This window comes from Lutzomyia longipalpis, chromosome 1 (assembly GCF_024334085.1).
Source record: "Lutzomyia longipalpis isolate SR_M1_2022 chromosome 1, ASM2433408v1".
Classification (NCBI taxonomy): Eukaryota; Metazoa; Arthropoda; class Insecta; order Diptera; family Psychodidae; genus Lutzomyia; species Lutzomyia longipalpis.
The window spans coordinates 4,711,849-4,732,890 of NC_074707.1; the positions used below are offsets into that span (position 1 = coordinate 4,711,849).

Below are 21,042 nucleotides of genomic sequence, written 5' to 3' on the forward strand. Positions count from 1 at the left end.
CCATTTATTTGTGATCCCCGAGACCCAACCACGGGGCACATTGACGGGCATGTTAGGGTGCGAAAGGAAAAACAATATATCATTTAGAATTAAGGATAATGTAATTTTGATACCAAATAAGATGAATGACGCACCGAGAGCACATTTGGAAATTTTTGGTGTATTTACATATCACAGTTCTACTATTAATCTTTTTCCTTCGACCTCTTCAGCCGGTTGGTTGGAAGGTGTGCTGACATAATTAGCCTGTGTCACACATCCCATCACCCCTAGGCCTAATTGCCCTCGTTTTGTATGCCTAGAAAAAGTCTCCTCTCTCATGAAGCTCCTCCTGGCTCCTCCTGTGTGTGACGGAGGTCCGACACAGAGTCCCTTTGAACCCCCACCCTGGATTACACACAACATCCCGCAGAAGGAGAAGAGGAGAAGAAGAAAAAGGGAATACTTCTTCCACATCTGAGATGAAAATAAAATCACGAGATTATCACCTGTGACCCCACGTTTCAGCCAAGAAGAATTGGACAACGTATTGATTGTATTCTCTGCACACATAAAGCTTAAATTGCAGAGTGCCACAAAAGTGGTGCAGTGGTGCACGTTCCACAAGAGGCGTCGCGGGATCAATGTCTCATGGACCACCCGTACAAATATCTATGCCATTTTGCGAATAGCATCAGAGTTGAAATAAAAAACGGAGAAAATATAGATTTAGATTTTAAATTTTCTCTTAAAATTCTCTTAAATCTGGGCTTAAAAAGAAATCTTTTGTGGTAGAATTTTATTCCAGAGACTTTTCCGGAGCTTTCGTTATACAATTCGAACCCCATATAAAGCACAAACGCAAGAAAAACAACTGTTAAAAAATTATATTTTCTTTTTTTATAGATTTCTTTTAATTCCTTAATTTTCTAATTAACTTTAGAAGCTGCGATCTCCTAATTTCTTAAAATCGTTTCAAAGTTGTCTTTAAAATTCAGAGAGATGGTGAAATTCAAGTCAGACCGACTTGAGATTGCTTAAGAAAGATATAAGTTCAGTTAAGATTCTTAAAGTTTTCCTAATATTGGGCCTGATTCAGCGACCAAGAAACTCTTGAAATCTTTGAATTTTGTACTGAAATTTCAAGATTTTAAGCGAATTTCAAGGGTTTCTTGGTCGCTGAAGAAAGCCCATTATTTAAGTTTTCTTAAAAGATTCTTTAAGTTTTCTTGGGATTCTAAAAGTTTTTCTGAGGTTCTTAAAGTTTTCTTAATATTCTTTAAGTTTTCTTATGATTTTTAAAGTTTTTTTTAAAGATTCTTTCAGTTTTCTTAAGATTCTTAAAGTTTTCCTAATATTTTTTTCTGTTTTCTTAAGATTCTTTGAGTTTTCTTAAATAATTCTTTAAGATTTCTTAAAATTCTTTAAGTTTTCTGAAGATTTCTTAAATGAATAAATATGCCTGAAGATGATCAAAAAAATCTTCGAAAAAATATCCATGTATCCCGATTCAGCCTGACTGGCTTTACCCATTACTTTAAAATCTTAAATTTTTAAATCATTAGTTTTTTCTTAAGTAAAACTTAATTTTTTTTTTTAAATATTCTTTAAGTTTTCTTAAAAATTTGTTAAGTTTTCATAAGATTTCTTAAGATTCTTTAAGAAAAACCTTAACATTTCTTAGAAAAAAATTAAGATTCTTAAGTTTTCTTAAGCAAAACTTAAGATTTTTTCAGTCAAGCTGAATTGGGCTCAATGTATATTTTTCGATGATTTTTTGTTCACCTTCGGGCATCAAAATTCTGGAAAATCATCAAAATTTACTTAAGAAATCTTTAATTTCCCTTAAAAGAACTTAAGAATCTTAAATTTTTCAAGAAATTTTAAGTTTTTTTTTCTCAAGGAATCATTAACTAAACTTAAGTCTTTAGTAAAAAATGTCAGTAGGAGTTTAAAACTTAAAAAAAAAATCTTAAACATTGTTATTTCAAACTTCTTAAAAAATTCTTCACTCTACATTCTGACCTCATTGCTGACTCAACTCTGTTAAGGCAAAATGATGCAATCGTGGCAAAAGTCGATTGCGCCCTTCCATCGCAATCAAGAATTGTATGCCAATGGTAGCGTCCACTGTGATCAATTCTGTGTGAATAAAGCAAAGAGATGAGATCATAAATTTGCCACATTTGCCGCGCTAATAGAAATCAAAACGTGTGGCATGGAGCGCTAAAGAAAACATTTTCTTCTGTTTACTTCTTTTCCTTCGCCGCGATCTTTTTTTTTTCTTTGCTGATCTCTCCGCAGCAATTGAACTTGCAGTCTCAATTTCAATTGAGCAAAAATCTTGGTCATTTCCCCATTGTGTCTTCTTGGGTGTTTCCCTCCTCCTCGTGCTGCCCATTTGCGGAGAAACAAATATGTCTCGAGGGGGGCCAAAAAGAATGGGTGAACGCGCGCGGATGGATTCTTCTGATGTGGCCTCACATTTGCACTCCGGGGCTCAATCATCAAGGCGACCGATGCCGCCACCACAATTGATGGCGTGTGACAAACGAATTGGTCACTCTTTCATGTCCCCATCGACGGGTAATTTCTTCCATCTGATCCTCCCTATTTTTTTCGCGTCTCTCCCCCAAGACCCTCAAGTGCTCATTTTGCCGCGAAACCAAACCAAATTCACACAGCAATTGCTGCAAACATTCAATGCAAAATATCGCGGAGAATTCTCAGAATTTTAACTGCTCTGATGCGGGGAAAATTTGTCTCACAGAACATCTATTGATTTTGAGAAAGCCGCACAGTCAGAATGAAACATTGAGTGGTGATCGTGAGTGATCCATATCGAGGAGAGCCACACAGACCCCGATGAAAGCACGTTCTTTTAGAGTACAATTATGTATGCTCCACTCGAAGCATGACAGAAAATCAATCATTATGAATTTTAAACTGTAAATAATTGCTCTCAAGTCAATCCCATAAAATCTCTTATTCTCATCTCAAATACCCCACAAGACGCCTCCCTCCCCGCTCCCGCCTTCATTTGCACAGCTAAAGTCTCCTGAACCAAAGAGAGAGAAAAAACCACCAGGCGTCTCCATCACACCAGGCGCCTCCACGTAACCCAAAATTATTCGAAGAAAATTCGAAAAGTCTCGTGAGTGTGTGTGGGTAAAATTTGCAAAGTAATTGAGAAATGTGTGAAATACTTTAGCTTTTTATCACCCACAGCCACCAACAAACTAATTTACAAGTTTTAGTTCTCCTGACAGAGAATGCCTTCAGCATGTATTTCCATCAGAATCCTTCCCTCCTCTCTCTGTTCTCAACCAAAAAGTCTCCATGCCACATATTGTCGTGTCAACCGTCTTTTAATAAAATTAAATACAATTTTAAGAAAGTTCCGAAATTTGATGTGCATTTCAATTAAAATCTCTTGATTATGCATATTAAATGGCGCGAAATACTCAGAGAGATTTTCCTCACAGGAAAATTCTTCTCCTCTCTTTTTGCATTTCATTTCAATTTTGATTTTCCTCCTCAAATTACTTTTATTTCTTTGATTAATTTTGAGAGTTTATTTATTTTTTAAGCTTGAAAGAAATAATTCTATTTTGTTATTTATCAGAGTGAATAGGGGAGGATGGGGTGATGCTCATCATGTTGTTTTAATTTTTTTTACTGCTTCCTTGAAATATTTCATTGATCAAAATAATTCTAAAAAAGATATTTTATTAAACTTTGCAAACTATAGAATTCAATTTTCTTTCATTAAAGTTCAATTTTGACCGACTTCACCCCATTTACCCCTAAAAATAGATCTGTGGGTATTTCATTTTATTCAAGAAAAAATTCCTCTGGCGATTGTAAATTAATTGAGAACATCTCAATGAAAAGTCTCACTGAGAAGAGCTTGCGGGGAAGTTTCTGTATCGAATGAATAATATAAAAGGTAACATAACAAATATGGAATTGCCGAATTGAATGAGCAAAATTGATGGGCTGAGTGACGTGAATGATAAAAAGTTCTGCCGTTGATTGAGAGAATTACCTATCATTACATATTGTTCCCTGTGACATCTCAATTTTTCACACAAATTCCCCCTGAAGAGGCAAACAGATTGATAGATTTCACGAGAGAAGAATCATTTTTTTCTCTCTCTCCCACCATTATTTTCCACACATAACACCCTTCAAGATCGGTTTGTTCTGTGCCTTTTATTAAATAGAAATATATACCTATATAATGTATATAATGGTGAATGTATAAAATATAAATGTCTCAGACAATGAGTCGAAAGGAAGATCCATTGGCAAAGAATGATGCGAGTGCGGCATCGGACACAGTGTGATGGAGAAGTCATCACCTTCGGAGATCTCTTTTGAGGCCACTAAATGCCCATTCAGGCACGGATTGGCTCTCGCCTATTGATTAATGATCACTGTCACTCATCTTTTCACAGCATATTGAATGCCAAAGGAGATTTTTCTGGATGCGAGGAATTTTTGGAGGTCCCCCGCATACAAGAGGTGGATGACAGGTGCCGACGTCACATTGACTAAAAGGTGAGGCGTTAAATTTGTCCAATTAGCCTTGGATTCCACCGGGGATTCTTCCCATTCAGCTCAATGGACACATAGAGATCTAATTGAATTGCTTTCTTAAACTCCAATTGGAATAATACACCGCTAATTTCTCTCGGAGCTACTGAACTCTTTGCTATGCTTGCCTAGCATACCTTTCGCCTAGTCAGCGCGTACCTTTTCTTCTCTTCTCTCAAATCAACATCCGGATGATTTGTTGGACGCACATACGAACACACAATACATTTCCGGGCAGTCAATGGTCCACGATCTTTTAACAAAATGTTGAGCTTTGTTGAAGGAGAAATAATATAAAATTGATGGGACTATTAGAAAATCATTTCTGATCTTTTGTCACTCAGATGTTAATCAAAATTCTTTAACGTCTCTCTGGATGATTAAGAGAGATCTTAAGAATTTTATTTTCATTGAAAGAATTTATTCTTTTGATTCTTTCAGATGAATTTATTCTTAATGAAAAGAAATTTACAAAAGGAGAAAATTATTGGAGAAAAAAATCAAGGGGTGTTCAAATGGATGAAAATATTCATATTGTCGGAAATATTCGGAATATTAAGGAACATGAGGTAAAAAATATTTAATTTAAGCCCTAAAAGTATTAAATTGAAGCCTAAAAAATATTAAATTTAAGTCTGAAAAGTATTGCGATCAAGGGGTGTTTGTCTGTCGAATATTTCGATTATTTTGCCGAATCTCGACGAAAAATCCGAATCTTGACGAATAGTTTGAATTTCCATGATGAATAATCAGAATTCGAACAAATCATCCGAATTTCATCGAATAATTCGTTTCATCTTTTCGAACAATCCGAATTTTGACAAATAATCCGAATGTTCTTAACCAATAATCAGAATCTTGGCGGTTAATTCAAATCTCAACGAAAAATCTGAGTCTTAACGAATAATTCGATTATTTTTCACGAATAATCTAATTCTCAACGAAAAGTCCGAATCTCAACGAATAATCCGAACCTTTTGCAATTGGAATCTCGACGAATAATTCAATTTTTCATTACGAATAATCTGAATCTTCTTGACGAACAATCCAAATGTCAACGAATTATTCGAATTTTGACAAATAATCCAACAAATTGTTCTTAACGAATAATCTGAATTTCTATCACAAATTATCTGAATCTTGACGAAAAATCCAAATTCGAAGATTTTCATTCAACACCCCTTGATTGTTCAAGTCTAAAAAATACTAATTTTAAGTCGAAAAACATAATTCGGATTTTATGCTTTTTATATGACAAATGTTTAATCACAAAAAGAAAAATATTCCCTAGAAAACACCCCTTGCAAAAAATCCCAACAAAAGAATAAATTCTCAATGTAAAATAAATCGTTAAAACAGAATAAATCTCAAAAGAAGAATAAATTCTTCAGAGAAATAAGAGTAAAATTCTTCGAAATAATTTACCAATAAATTTGACAATTTATTAGAAAAAAAAATCCAGAAATTATTATTATTTTTGCAAAAAAAAAAACAAGAGGAAACAAACATTATCATTCAGCAGTATCTGCGATGAAACTTTTATTCCGTATGTTGGAATTATTTCATGCAGCAAGATCGCATCATAAATTAATTGCGTGTCACCTTTGATGGCTCCGTGGAGTGGTGCACTTGTTGAAAATTGCATAGTCCCCATGATAAGACAGCCGTGAGGAACAACCGTATGGGCAAAAGGTGTGTTGTGCAGTAAATTAGTGAAATTGCTCTCTGTGCCTCTTAAACTATTTTCCCATTCGACGTTATTCTTCAAACGTAGCAGAAAAAAATTATAAAATTAAAAAAAAAATGAGTAGAGAAATGTGAGTAGTTTAGAGAGCGATTATGATGAAGAAGAAGTTGAAGAAACTAAACGAAAAAAAAATGATTAAGAAGAATTCGCGTCACGGTAGCAAATTCGATTGACTTGTACGATAAAATAATGCTGTTGTGCGCCACCCATTGATCAATCGATGATCACGATCTCAATATTATTATTCACGGCATAATGTCAAAATCATCGGACTGATCGATCAATCAATAAGACAAATTGATAGCCCAGTAGCTCCCTCTCAGCTCCGCTCTCTTTGACTCCTTGACTCTGTGATCTCTCCCCACAGATCGCCATCGATCGCTCGATCAAAAGAAAACGTCACTCCGGAGGTGGCTCAGCCACACAACACAACATCAAATGGAGCCACACTCGGGGATTGAAGAAAAATAATTATTTAAATTAATATGGAACGACAGTTACGTGACTCAGCCAGTGAAGAGCTACTTTCTTGATGAGGAAGATCAACGAAAAAAAAAAACGACCAAGACGCTGAATTATTTACCGCCAACAGTTGATGATCGCACGATCGCGAGGATCGCACGAATGAATCGCGCGGGAGGGAGTGGAAACAATATCAAATATCATGGTAATTTTTATTGAATTTACGTGAACGTGATCTTTACTTTGTGATAACAGATCAAGCATTTTGTTGTACCTACTTATATTTTCTTCTTCTTAAAACTCATAAAGCAACGATCGCTACAGTGAGGACTGTGTCGCACACTGTTTGGCAATAAATAATCGAGTGAAAGCCCCGCGCGCCAACAATTGGAGATTTTGAAAATTAAACCACCATCCTCCACACACATAACAAGCAATATTTTCAGAGCACGTACAATGTCAGGGGATTTAATTGGCATTTATAAGCATTTGCCCGAGCCTCTTGCGGATCATTTCTTTGCGACAGACTCATTATTGAGGTGTCTTGTCTGTCTCGCACAACAGAATACATTGTATGAAGCGTATGAAGGAACGAAGGAACGCTGAATCAAAAAAGAAGTTGCTAAAAAGAATTTTTTTTCTCAGAAAATGATCACAAATAAAATATCTTTTTAACAGATTTTTAAAAAATCTTTCAGCAAACTTTCAGCTTTTCTTTTTAGAAATTAAAGGAAAATCAACAGAGGATTTTTTAGCCTCATGCTATATACAAACATAAATATAGTATATAGTAGGTAATGTTAAAGAGTTTTTCTGGAAAAATTGCCGCAATGAAAGACCGTGAGAGAGGTTATAGAGTTAATCACAATGTGATTTATTAGCTCAAACGACATAAATTTAATTGTTACAAAGCATTTTGTGATTATTGTCGCAACTTTCTTCGGAAAGAGGCCTTCTTTCACAACACTGTCTCCCCCCGGCCCCATGACATGGCAGAGACAGACAGCACGGCCAGAATATTTCAATTATAAAACGTTGTGCGCCTCTCATTGGGGAAGGAGTAAAATTATTTATTTTTATGATCAAAAGAGATTCAGTGAGATTCAACTTGGTACGATCTCCGTGTGGGCAAAAAAAATCATCCCCTCACGAGGATCCCATCAGGCTCGGTAGCGTAAAAACGGGAGAGATCGTCAAAGCGGCAGCTGCAGATCATCAATATTCGCGCGCGCGTTTTCTCCAAAAGCCACACAGAGAATGCTCCTTCCTAATGTAATTTACCATAAATAATATTTTCTGCGGTTGATTATCTCTCCCCAATGCATACCCAGAGATGGGAACCAACTTGGCAGGGCGAGGAGGGAAGAGCGAGCCTTCTGATGACGCCGCGGTGATCACATAAAAATGATCTGCTTTGGTGCAAAAAACACATACAACACATCGTCCCCCAAGGGGTGCTTATCTGTCGAATATTTTGACTTATTCTTGGGGAATTATCTGAATATTGGCAAAAAGAACGGAATATTTCCTACAGATTGATAAAAGCTAAAAACTGATCAACTATTTTAGACTTGAATTAAGAACTTTTTAGGTTTGAATTAAGAACTTTTTATTCTTGAATTTAACAGTTTTAGGACTTTTTAAGATTGATTTTAGTATTTCTTGAACAGAGAATTAAGTTCTTATTTTGAGCCTTTTCCTTTTAATCTGAGACTTTTTAAAGAAAAAAACGTATTTTTCGGCTTTTTAGTACTTTTTTAAGAACTTCTTGGGTGTGAATTTAGCACTTTTTGGGCTTAAATTTAGTAGTTTTTTTGGGTTGAATTTACTACTTATAAGGTTGAAAATTATTTTTTTTTAGGCTTTTTGATCTCAACCTAAGCTTTTTTTTTTGAGAAAAACGGCACATTTTAGGCTAGAATCTAGTATTTTTCAGGCTTCAATTTCAGATTTTGTGGGCTTAAATTTAGTACATACTTTTTAGGCTTAGATCAAGTACTATTTCTGTCTTAAATTTAGTATTTCTAGGACTTAAATTAAATACTTTTCAGGCTTGAATAAAGTACTATTTTGGGTTTAAAATTAGTACCATTCAGGCTAGAATTTTTAGGTTTGAATTCAATACTTTTTAGGCAATAATTAATTTTTTTAAGACTTAAAATTTTGTAGCTTTTAATTTGAAAATTAATTACTCATTTTAGGCTTTTTTATCTTAATCTTAGCTAGTTTAGGAGTAAAACCGAACATTTTTTCGGCTAAAATCTAGTAGTTTTGGGGCTTAACTTTACTACTTCTTAGGATTGAATGAAATACTATTTTTGGCTTTAATTTAATATTTTTGAAGCCTTAATTAAGTACTTTTCAAGTTTGAATTTATCAATTTTTGAGCTAGAATTTAGTATTTTTTGGTTTCAAGAATTAAGTACGTAAAGTACGTACTTCTGTTAAAACTTTTTCTTCTCAAATTGAGCCTGAATTGAGTACTTTTATGGCTTGATCTTAGTATTTTTTAGGCTTCAATTTAATACTTTACGAATTTGTGAATGAAATACTTATTTTAAGCTTTTTCTTGAAAATCTAAGACTTTTTGAACATTTTTTCCGTTAGAATCTTCTACTTTTCTGACTAGAATCAAGTATTTTTCATGCTTAAGTCTAGTATTTTTTGGGTTTGAATTTAGTATTTTTGAGGCTTAAATTAAGTACTTTTTAGGTTTAAATAAAGTACTATTTTGGGCTTGAAATTAGTACCTTTCAGGCTAGAATTAATTACTCTTTAGGCTTGAATTAAGTACCTACTTTTTGGGCTTAAGTCAAGTATTCTTTATGCTTGAATTTACTACTTCTTAGACTTGAATTAAATACTTTTTAGGCATTAATTTATTTCTTTTCAGACTTAAAAATTAGGTTTTTTATGCTAAAAATGAAGTATTTTATTTTAATCTCAGTCTGAGCCTTGTTAGGAGTAAAAACTGAACATATTTTCGACTAAAACTAGTACGTCTGGGGTTTAAATTTACTACTTTAAAGACTTTTACTCTTTATCTGCGGAATATTCTGATTTCTTTCAGCGAATCAACCGAATATTAACGAAGACACAATTTTTTTTTTAAATTCAGATAAACACCCCTTTGCATTCCCCCCTTGTCCCTGTTCACTTCTTGGCGCACAAACATGGCAAAATGTGATGGCCATAAAAATACAAACGCATCAAAATGATTGTGATCTCTTCGTCTTCTGCAACAAGACAAACAGTGAGTGATACGGAGGATTTCTTACAACTTCTTCTTAATTTTTTTTGTTGTTGTTGCTGCTGAACCTCCTCTTGCAACCATTCCAACTCACCTCATCGTCTCAATTCCATTAACTCATGTGTGACAACTTCTTCATTTTCATCATCAGCAGCAGCGCACACGATGACTCACGTGAGAGACAAAGTGTCTACGCGGCCCCCGAAGCATTTTGAGAATAGAATCATAAATTATCAACTAATTTTCTTTTGCCATCTGAGAAGAACATTTAATTCGCAGAATTTTCATTACAAACTTCTTTGACCTCCTGAGTTCTCTTGGAAGCTTTTTTTCTTCAAAGCTTCTTCTTCATACTTTTAGCTATATACATTTATGCTACTTCTATGCTCTTATTTCAATGATAATTGGGGGTTTTCAGGGGGCTTTTAATTCCCAAATAAAAATGATACAGTCTTTGGAGACTTATACGAGATTCCCACGTCCTTTGCCCCTCTTGAAGTCCCGCAAGAGTGGGAAGTCATCCGTATTGATGGTGTTGGCAATTGAGAGATCCTTGAAGTTGTCCAGGAAGCTCGTATCCGTGGACGGCAAGATGCTGAAGTACTTCAAACGATCAGCTTCAGACATCAATCCAGCAACTGATGTGAATGATTCATCCTGAGGCTTTACGTACGTTGGTTCACTCATAGCACTCTCCGGTTCGTGCTTTCCCTCAACAAATTGAATCCCCAAATCCGGAGCACAGCTGTGAATGACGGAGAATGCCCAACCTTTGACCTTTGTCTGTGAGCAGTGCGTCACGCGATCAACTTCCTGATGGAACTGACACGGAAGCCCCTCGGCAAAGTCGAATGTTCCCCGTGCGAGGTAGCACTCAGCCAGGTAGACGGATGCAAAGGGAGGCTGTGTGACGGCTGAGGCTGTTTGTCCGTGCGTGACGTTCTTGAGATTGAAAAGAAGCTCCGAGAGGGAATAAATGCGTACATCGTGGTGCTTTGTCGGGAGCCGTTGGAGTACCTCGCGGAAGACACTCCGGACAATGGGGAGATCAAGGTCCGACGTGAAGATCGGTGGGCAAACATCCTCATCCATGTTTATGAATCTCAAAACTTCCTCCACGGCATCGTCAATTGTGCTGCAGCCTATTGTCTTCGGCGGCAGGGGCAGCATGTGAGTCTTCTCCGTGTGGTAGGATGCCTCAAAAGTGTACCCATAGGGCAGCTCATCGAGCCTAATGACCGTGTGCATGCCATGCTTCACCCCATCCTCCAAGGAAAAGTCCAAAATCGCCAATTCAGCCGCATCATACCGCACCTCCCCGTTGGAATCTCTGGATTCACAGAAGTAGTTAATGTGAATCACGTAGTACATCTTGCTGCTGAGATTCTGTGCCAGGATTGCCGTATTGATGAGCTGTCGCACCTCCTCCTTCATCTTCCTACTCTCCTCAGCAGCTCTTCGCTTTTCCTGCTCAACCTCCCTGTAGGCAATCCCATGGCATGTCTTAATGTCACTACTTCCGCTCCTGTCCTCGTTGTACCTCTTCGACTGGGCCTCATACTTTGCTTTCTCCTCCTTGGTCATCTTTGCCCAAAATGGCGCAGCAATTGCCGGCATCTCACGCAGGGAATACTTTGTTCCCTTCTCCCGATGCTTCTTCTGCATCTCCACCATGAAGAAGTAGAAGGGTTGTCGCTTTTTAGTTGGCATTTTCCCTTCACTTTTCACCTCAATCTACGCAATTAATTAAACTTTTCACTTTTCCACACTAATTCCAATGTTTTTGTTGTGATCTCACGTGCGACATAACCTCAAATTCTAAACAAACAAAACTTCCCACCAACAGTTCATAGAATTGATGCAGTAGAAATTTTCCGCGGAATTTTCTTGATCTAGTTTGAATTTTAACGTGAAACAACTAAAATTTTATTTTTTTTTTCACATTTTAAGTGTTTTTAGTAGATATTTTTCTTAAATAAGGTTTGTAAATATTTAAAATATGTAAAATTATTTGTTTACATGATTTTTACATTTTACATGTAAAAAGCGTGTAAAGTATTTGTAAAAATGTAAAAAAGATGTAAAGAATTTGTAAAAAACAATATTTGAGAGAGAAATGAGCGGAAAAACCTAAAGTTTGATTTTTCTTTGAAGTAATCAACTAAAAGTCTTTAAATCAAAAAGTGGTTTTACATTAAGTGAAAAATTAATTTGTAAAAAGATTGTCAATTCTTTTAAAAGGTTTTTAATTTCTTATGTATGCAAAATTACTGATTGGTCAGAAACTTAGATGAGAAATCATCTTTTAAATGAAACCCGTTAAAATATTTTAAAAAAATCTTAAAATAACAAACTTAGGTCAATATTAATACAGTCATACCCCGCATAATCAAGTCGAGGTTATACTCTTCTTACGCATTAAAATTAATGGGTGAGAAGAGTATAACCTCGACTTGATTATGCGGGGTATGACTGTATGTAGAAATTTCCTTTTTGTAAAGAAATCGATGAAATATCCTTGATTTCATTCTTTTGTGGTTCTTAAAGCACACTAAATGATTTTAAAATGGATATTTTTCGTATATCGATAAAAAATACTAAAAGCTAAAGCTCAAATTACCATGATAGATCATTACGCGTTTATTTGAGATGAAAACTTATATATTTTTTCATGGAGAAAACGCATCTTTTAAAGGTAATGTGTATATAAATGCTATATTAAGAATTTTGAATATAGGAAAGAATGGGTCAAAAACAGGGAATGAGTTCAGTTTCAACAAATTTTCTCCTTTATAATGGAGCTGAAAACAATTTTTACAAAACTAGAAATGAACTTTCCCATAAAAGTATGAGAATTTACAAACATTTAACAAATTAATTTTATCTGTATTTTATAAAACATTTGAATAACGTTAATAAAATCATAAATGCATAAAAAATTACTTTACAATTTTGTCTCTGATTAAGATTTTTTTGTGTCTGAATAAATAAAATAACTTTTTACATAATTTTACGAAATAATTACATTTTTTTTAATTGAAGAAATATTATGCTACCATTATTTTTCTTTACATTATTTATGTAAAATTAAAATGTAAAGAAAAGTATGTAAAGAAAAAAGCATGTAAAGAAAGGAATTGTTTACATGTAAAAAAGCATGTAAAATGTAAAAATGTAAACAAACCGCCCAACCCTCTTCCTCACTACGCCAAATGGCTGATTTGCATATAATTCTAACGTTTGACATTTTATTTCTTACGCTTGACGTCTTTTTTTTAATTTCTAACGGTATGAATAGCAGTTACTTCTGCAGTACAGCCCAAGATGTTCACTGCAGCCACACAATTTGGTGGCTTTTAGGAAAAGAAACCACCGGAGATTTCTTTATCATTTGACACTATTTTTCGGGCTTGAATTTTCACTGCTCATTTAGCATTCAGAGGGAATGTTTTTTTGTGCCCTCTCTTTGCTCCCTCAGCTGCCATTTTCTTCCCATTTTTGGCCCCACCGTGTGCAGTGTGCACAGTGAGAAATGCAATTCTCATTATGATTTATGCAAAATATGATTAACGTCACCTGACAGATCATCTGATTATTTCACGAACATTATGTATTATTCAGCAGTGCTGAGGGAATTTTCAGTGCATAATTCTTTGTGGGACAAATTTGCATATCGGTGATGTGGCACATTTGACTACGTTGTTGGTGAATGAGAATTATTATATTTTTTGCACAAGACTTTCCTATAACTTTTATGGCCTCTAAATGGAAAAATTGTGCTGAATTGCGCATTTTACTGTCTTTTATGGAACATCTTTCTTGCTCTCTCTTTGCCATGTTCTATATTTTTCAATTGAACAGCAATGTGTACCTTCTTTTATTGCTTCTGTTTTTATTATTTGCAATCAGGTGCATTTGATCTGTTGTTGCATATAGATGGGAAAATGTGTTATTTAAAAGCTTCTCCAGCGAAGCCCAGATAGTGTTTAAGAAAGAAAATCTAACGAGAAAATCTTTTTTTAGAGAGAGATTTCTAAAAGATATTTTTAATTGAATTTTATTTTTTTTTTCATCTTGAGACAATATTCTCAGGCTATATGGATCCGGAAGGAATCCAACAGCCGTACAATTTAAAGTGCAGAAGAAGAAGAAGAAGAGACAATATTCTAAAATTTCAAAAGCTTCGTTCCATTTAATTCCATTCTCACATATAAAACATAATTCTTCATATAGACAAGAAGCATTGGAAGAAGCACCCAAGAAATTCTTGAAGATTCTCTTGGTCATTTATCGTGATTACTTTGCCATTATCATCATCCAACAATCATCATTACAATGGGTTCTATATGTGGATGCAATTGCGATGAAGAAGTATTTCAATAGATCTCGACCACGAGGCCTCCACACACACACTGGCCAGACAAATGGAACAAATTGTCGTTTAATGTGCGTGAAAATGTATCAAAAGCCGAGATTTTTATGTTCGACATTTTTGTCTTACATTGCACGGTTAAAAATGACAAAAATAGGGGAACGTGGCCCAATTGCGACCCCCTAAATTCTGTTTCAGAAGGACTGAAAAAAGTTATATTAAAATGAATTAAATCTTCCCAAGTTTGGTACCATTGGAAAGGTCATTTAATAGGCTAACTTTGTTCTATAGATGCAAACATTCTATCTCTTACCTGTTCTGAGTAATAATGGAATTAAAAAAAGTTGCTAAAATTGCACTTTTTCACCACGGTGTTCTAATTGCGACCCCCCGAGTGTTCCAATTGCGACCCCCTTTTTTTGCCGTAATTTGTGGGTTTTTCACTAGTAGATCACATTTATCACTACTATAAATAGGGAAACTGCCATGAATTACCCGGAAAAGCCGGAAAATCAAGAATTTATTTTCATTCTTCCCCACATTTGTTTTGACATTTCGCCCTTGAGGTGACTACACACACTTTCACACACACCGACAATTGCGCACTCACTGACGTAATTCGCAGAAAATCCACGAAAATTCTTCTGAGGAATGCGTAAATTACACTTTCTGCTTTCCCTTTTGGTTGTAGGAACATTTTCACTGCGAAAAAACTTTCAATAAACGTGAAAAAATATTGATTTTCCCGAAATCAAAACACAGCGCGGTCTGTGTGAGAGAGACACTTCCACACCACTACACGCATGCGCGACTGCTTTACCGTGGTGAATGGTGGAAATAGACGGTCCGAATTGAAACATTTTGGGGGTCGCAATTAGACCATTCTGCATATATTACATTTTCACTTATTTACTTAAAATACCTAAAATCTTTCAAAAAATTGTAAATCAAGTAATAAACTAGACCCTCTAAGCTACAGAAACGCGGCATAATATGAGACATAATAGTGGGAAAAAACTCATATCAACTTAGTTTCTAAAATCAGAAAATGTCGGCCAAGTGCTGAAAATGAATTTTGATTTTTTATTAGTCCTGTTGTGTACCAAATTAATTTATTTTAGGCGCTAACATTACCTTACTATAATATCTTCATAATGTAGTGAAACTAATTTTATAATATTTCGTCATTTACGAGAAAAAGGGGCGGTCGCAATTGGGCGGCGGTCCGATTTGGGCCACGTTCCCCTATCCCTTTTACTTGCCGCTTCTCAAGCTTCAAGTTTCACCTGGAAAATATATTTTTTATAAAACTGGAAAATTAGTCATCACACAAATGAAAAGGAATAACATTTATCAACACCTATTTTATAAATTGAGAAGATAAATAAATGTTGAAAGTTAAATTGGCAATTTGAATTAAAAAGTTAAGGGGTTGGTAAGTAATTTATTTTGAAGTTCATGTAGGAATAATTTGAATTCAGACAGTTTACGATAGATTTTCAGGGATCTTATCAAACGTTAAAAATTTTAGACTTTAAATATTCAACGTTAGAAAATCTCACTTAACACTTAAAGGATCGAGGTTTCTAACCTCAAAACTTTGAACTTAATTTTCTCTTATAAAACAATTTTTTTCAAAGTTTTCTTTCTACAAACTTGAGCTAATTGAATTTCCCTATACATAGATGTAGAATTTATCACGAAATATTAAATAAATTTTAATTTTGGGACGATTTAAAAAAAATCAAATTGGTCACGGTGGCCAGCAAAATCCTCCAAGGGTTAAAACAAATAAAATTAACCTTTATGATTAAATGTCAAACCTTGGAAATTAATAATAACTTAAAAGTCAAAAATTTTTAATTATTTGAGTTTAAATTTCCTAAAAGAAAGATCCAGAATAAAAAATTCTCTCAAGGTAATCGTTAGAAATTCACCTTTGTCATTAGGAAAATATTTTTTTTAAAATCGATAAGTTAAAAAATAATTTTTTATGTAATTCGCAGAGAAATTCGTAAAATTAAAACGCATTTTTACAATTAAATATCAAATGCCAAACGTTAGAAAATTGTTGAAAAATATAAATTCAAACGTTAGATTTTTTTTTAATAAATTGTCATCCGTTAGAATTTATTTCTTTCGATATGTCAAAATAGAGAAGCGTAAGAATTTCAAAAGTTTTTCAATTTTAATATTAAATTTTAGAAATTTTGTTCTCTTCAAATGTCAAACGTTAGAAAATTGTTGAAAAATAAATTGGAAGATTAGATTTTTTTAATTGTCATCCGTTTGAAGTTCTTACTTTCAAAATGTGAAAATGGAGAAACGTGAAAATTAAAAATAAAAACAGTTATTGATTCAAACGATCATTGAAATGTCAAACGTTAGAATTTTTTGTTGGAATTAAGCAAATGTCAAAAGTTCTAAATTTTATAGATCCTTCATCAAATTTTATGAAAAAAAAACCTTCAAAAGATCTTTATTGTCGAGTTTTTATTATATTTTTAATTCTTTTTATAATTCAGGATATTATTCTGTCAATTGATCGCCCCTTTTGATTGTGAATCAAATTGAATGTATCAAATAAGGTGAATTTGTAGGATCGTCACGACGCTGTGGAGTAGAGTGCGCTAAAAAAGGAGAATGCGAATGGGTTTTATATGATTGATTGACAATCAAATTAGGAGGAAAAAGAGCAATCAAGTCACAAGTTGGAGAATTAAAATGAATAAATTAAAGGCCTTCATATAGCGTCATTTATTCGCCACAGAAATTGTGTTGAGCAGAGCACCAATTTCCCATCCGTGTGCGCGCGGACTAACATTCGTGGCCAATCAGTCAACGATCAATTTCAAATAGTAATATAATATAAAATGTGAATTATATTACACAAAATGTGAATCACATTTGGGATTTTATGTGAGAATAATAATACGTTTTATGCGGGAATGGAGTGTGGATTGGGGATTTAATGGTGATTCTTGTCACCAAGGCCCCATCTCTCAAGCGTTTGGTGGAGTCCATTAAAAGAGCAAATGCGGTGGATATCCATTTTATATTATTGGGAAAGGATGACTTGGGGAGACACGGTCAATTTCAATGGTAATCAAAATAGTGGAAAATATTGTCACATGAGATTTATTTACCTCTCAAATAAACACACGATAGTGGCATCAATAAAATTTATATTTCACTAAATAATAATTTCCTTTCAAGTGAGTGTGAAGAATTTCTCGGGTGATGCTCATTCCTGTAGGCGCTTCTCTTCCCTCTCCTCTGCGCGGGCCTTTTTTTTTCCTAGGAAAAAATACTAAACATTTAATGCTATTTGCGTTGGGGGGAGCCATAAAATACATTCCGGTGGATATTTTTAATTTCCTATCCCACTGGTCGATTGATGAATTGTGTAATAAAACTATTTGTCGGCGCCTCCACCACCAGTGGAATCATCGACCAAAGTCAGAAATATATTATTCAAACACACACACCTATATAGCAAATATATATAGCTGAGAGAGTCTGCTAAATTATCGAGAAGAATCAGAAGAATCCATCGGCGGGGAATTCTTCGTTGATTTGCTGTAAATATCAATATAACTTTCTGTGAGGATTAACTTTGACTTGTGGCATAAACCTCTTTGGATGCGCGATTTTTCTCTGTGGGAATTTTCAATGAGGCGCATCGTCACATAAAATTCAATGTCAGGGCGCTTAAATACCCAAAATTTATCACATTGACCCCCTAGATTAATTAAATTGGATTATTTTGTTAAGATTCTTATTTAAAATCACAGTTGAGTCTTGAAGAAAATCACCGAAAATGACCTAAATTCAATTTTTTATTAAACAAAAAATCAAGAATTCAACAAAAAATTATTTCTTTTAGAATATTCAGCATAAAAGAAAAAAATCTTTATAGTTCTTGTGTTACTCTAAGAGTATTTAGGCAGACTTATTTGTGGGTCATGAAAAGCAAAATGCCCATAAATCATGCATAAAAGATTCTCATCACACAGCTCATTTATTCTCAAAATATTCAAGAAAAGTTTGATCACTTTGCGATGAATATGGGTAAAGGTGGTTCAAAGAAGTCGATGGCAAAAGGCGGTAAATAGAGAGCGACTTTAAAGTTTTCTGGTCAATGTCTTACTGCATTTTGTACATAAAGTTCAATATTACGTAATTATGAGCATAAATTATGATTGCAGTGTGAGGAAATTTTTTTTTGAAAATGGTTAGAGATAGAGAAATTAAAAGCTTCGAGGTCGATTTAGATAAAAATCTATTTTTTTAACAACGTAAAAGTTTTAGTAAGATTTTGACAGTTTTCAATCGTACTATTGTCGTGCTGTAAAAGAAAAATAAAGATTTTTTTTATCTCAGAAAACAATCAGAAAGATCGCTTTAAAAGCGCTTTAAAAGAAACAAGAAAACCGTGAAAATCTTACGGGAGTTTATCACGGATGCATTATTTTTCTTAGAGGATCAAGCTCACGTGAAGTTTTCCTCACATTTTCCCTTCCAAAAGCCTTCGGGAGTTTATCACGAGAGTTTTTCATTCTTAGAGAATACAGCCCCAGCTCTCAAAGGGACTCCCTTAAGAGAGAAATAAACTGTCCCAGATTTTTCCCAGAATACCAAAAATCATGAATTGAAAGAAAAGAAAAAAAATTATTAGAATCTAGCCATTTGTTTGAAAAATATTTAGCAAAATCGGATGAAGGCGGGAATTTATTACAAACCTCTATCTGAATATCTTTTATTTCTAAATTTAAAATTATTTATCTCAAAATTTCCCGGAAAAAACATCAAGAGAAAAATTACCCCATTTTCCACTAATTTTTCTCGCAAAAAATACGAGTTCAATCAAATAGAATTATTCTCCATAAATTAATTGGAGTTTCTCTAAATTACCAAGCAAGATGCGCGAGTCCATGCATCATACATTCTGTGACATACAAAACCACCGACGTTGTGGCAAAATGAAGCAGCAAAATATGTCTCATCGATGCGCCATAAACACATTCATCTAGTAATTGGTGTTCATAAATTTTTCCACACGGGATTTATCTTATAGCCACACTGGCAGAAAAGTGTCAAAGACGACAAAATTTTAAATTTACATAAAGTAGCGCCTCAGACGCGGTGAAAATTCATTGGATTTCCTCCACGATTGCCCCACTGTGGCCCATCTATCACCCATATGGGTCACTCAATAAATAATAATGCGAAAAAAAAAGAGAATCCCGAAGAAGACACTGTGTGTGGGATTTTACTGATAAAATACTTTTTTTTATTTTGTATTTCTCTCTGGATGATTTGGTGTGCATTTTGTCATTGAATTGGATACTCTGGAAACATTAATGTTCGCGGGGCTCTTGAACCGGGCTGTGAGAAGGCATGAGCGGGTATCCTAAGGGCAGTAAAACATCATGGGTTCGGGCATTAATTATATGGGCACATCACTTGACTTCTGTGGTGTTTTTTTGAACCATAAATAACACAGGCGACTCATTAGTCTGGCAGGTGCGATCGCACGGTGGAGAAATTGACGACAAAGTCAATCAAGGGATGAATTGGGCGCTTCAATGATGGAGAGAGGGGGTTGAACGATATATGTAAGAAGGTTATGTATGTAGGTAATAAACTTCCGCATTATTTGCCAAAGGAATCCTCCTACTTCTTCATACCAAATTCAGCGGAGTTTTTGTGTGGTGAAAGAATGGCCCAATATCGTGGGTTCTTCCTTCAACCTCTTCTTCACCATTTACACGCATCTTCGTCGCGTCCACTTGTAAAGCATTTTCAAGCAAGGGGGGATAAACACCACATAAATAATGTGAGAGTTAATGTATTGAATTCCAAATTTATTGACTGTCTGTCCACTCTGTAAGAGAGTTGGTTTTGTTAAAAGATTTAGGAGAGCATCGCCATCGCAACTTGGTGGTGATTTCGTAGAACCAAAAAAAAAAGAAAAGAAAAAGAAGAAGAGTCTTCCCTTGTGTCCCCCTGCTTGAGGGTCATTCAGTGTTGTGCGGTGATTTTTATTTTAAAAATTTATAGCTCCCAACGAGGATCTTCAGCAGTAAGAGAAGGAAAAGGAGGTGAGATGCCGGAGAAAGAGTAGCTTGACAAATTTGACATGTCACATCGCAATGCTCTGACTTGAATTTATTATATAAAATTCTCAAATGGAGAATGAGAAAAGTCTTTGCGCGGAGTTTTTTGAGAAAAACGAAAAGGAATCTCTTGTGATTTTTTTGTTGCTGTTGCTTTAACCCTTTGCTCATCTAAATTTTTCCAGATAAAATTCAAATTTTATGTCTTTCATCTCCATGCAATTAAAATCTTATCTGTGGCAGAGAGGGAGAAAAATGCGGTTTGCGGGGAGGAAATCGTAAAAATCAACCCTTAAATTTCATTAAAATTTTTCCCATTAATTAATTTAATTAAAACTCTCGCCCAACAGAGGTTGATTTTTATGACTTTTCCCTAATAGCTTTGGCAGAAATATCGATTGTAATCTCACTTTTGGGTCAACCCTGCGTATATATATTTTTTTAATCCCGAATTAAAACATTCAACGTGCATTTGGGAATCAATTTCCAGTGCACAGAAGTAATTGGTTTGTTT

The 21,042-nt window shown here is 34.6% G+C and overlaps 1 protein-coding gene across 1 annotated transcript; it reads right to left on the reverse strand.

The window, feature by feature from the left end:
• Positions 1–10,285: 10,285 nt before the first annotated feature.
• On the reverse strand, positions 10,286–11,852 carry LOC129786638 (protein maelstrom homolog). The gene has a single exon (XM_055821762.1). The coding sequence runs from the start codon at positions 11,745–11,747 to the stop codon at positions 10,500–10,502; it is 1,248 nt and encodes a 415-aa protein (XP_055677737.1). The 5' UTR covers positions 11,748–11,852; the 3' UTR covers positions 10,286–10,499.
• Positions 11,853–21,042: the final 9,190 nt, after the last annotated feature.

Excerpts from the sequence above, each read along its gene's own strand:
- LOC129786638 (XM_055821762.1), bottom strand. The coding sequence starts at position 11,747 with ATGCCAACTAAAAAGCGACAACCCTTCTACTTCTTCATGGTGGAGATG.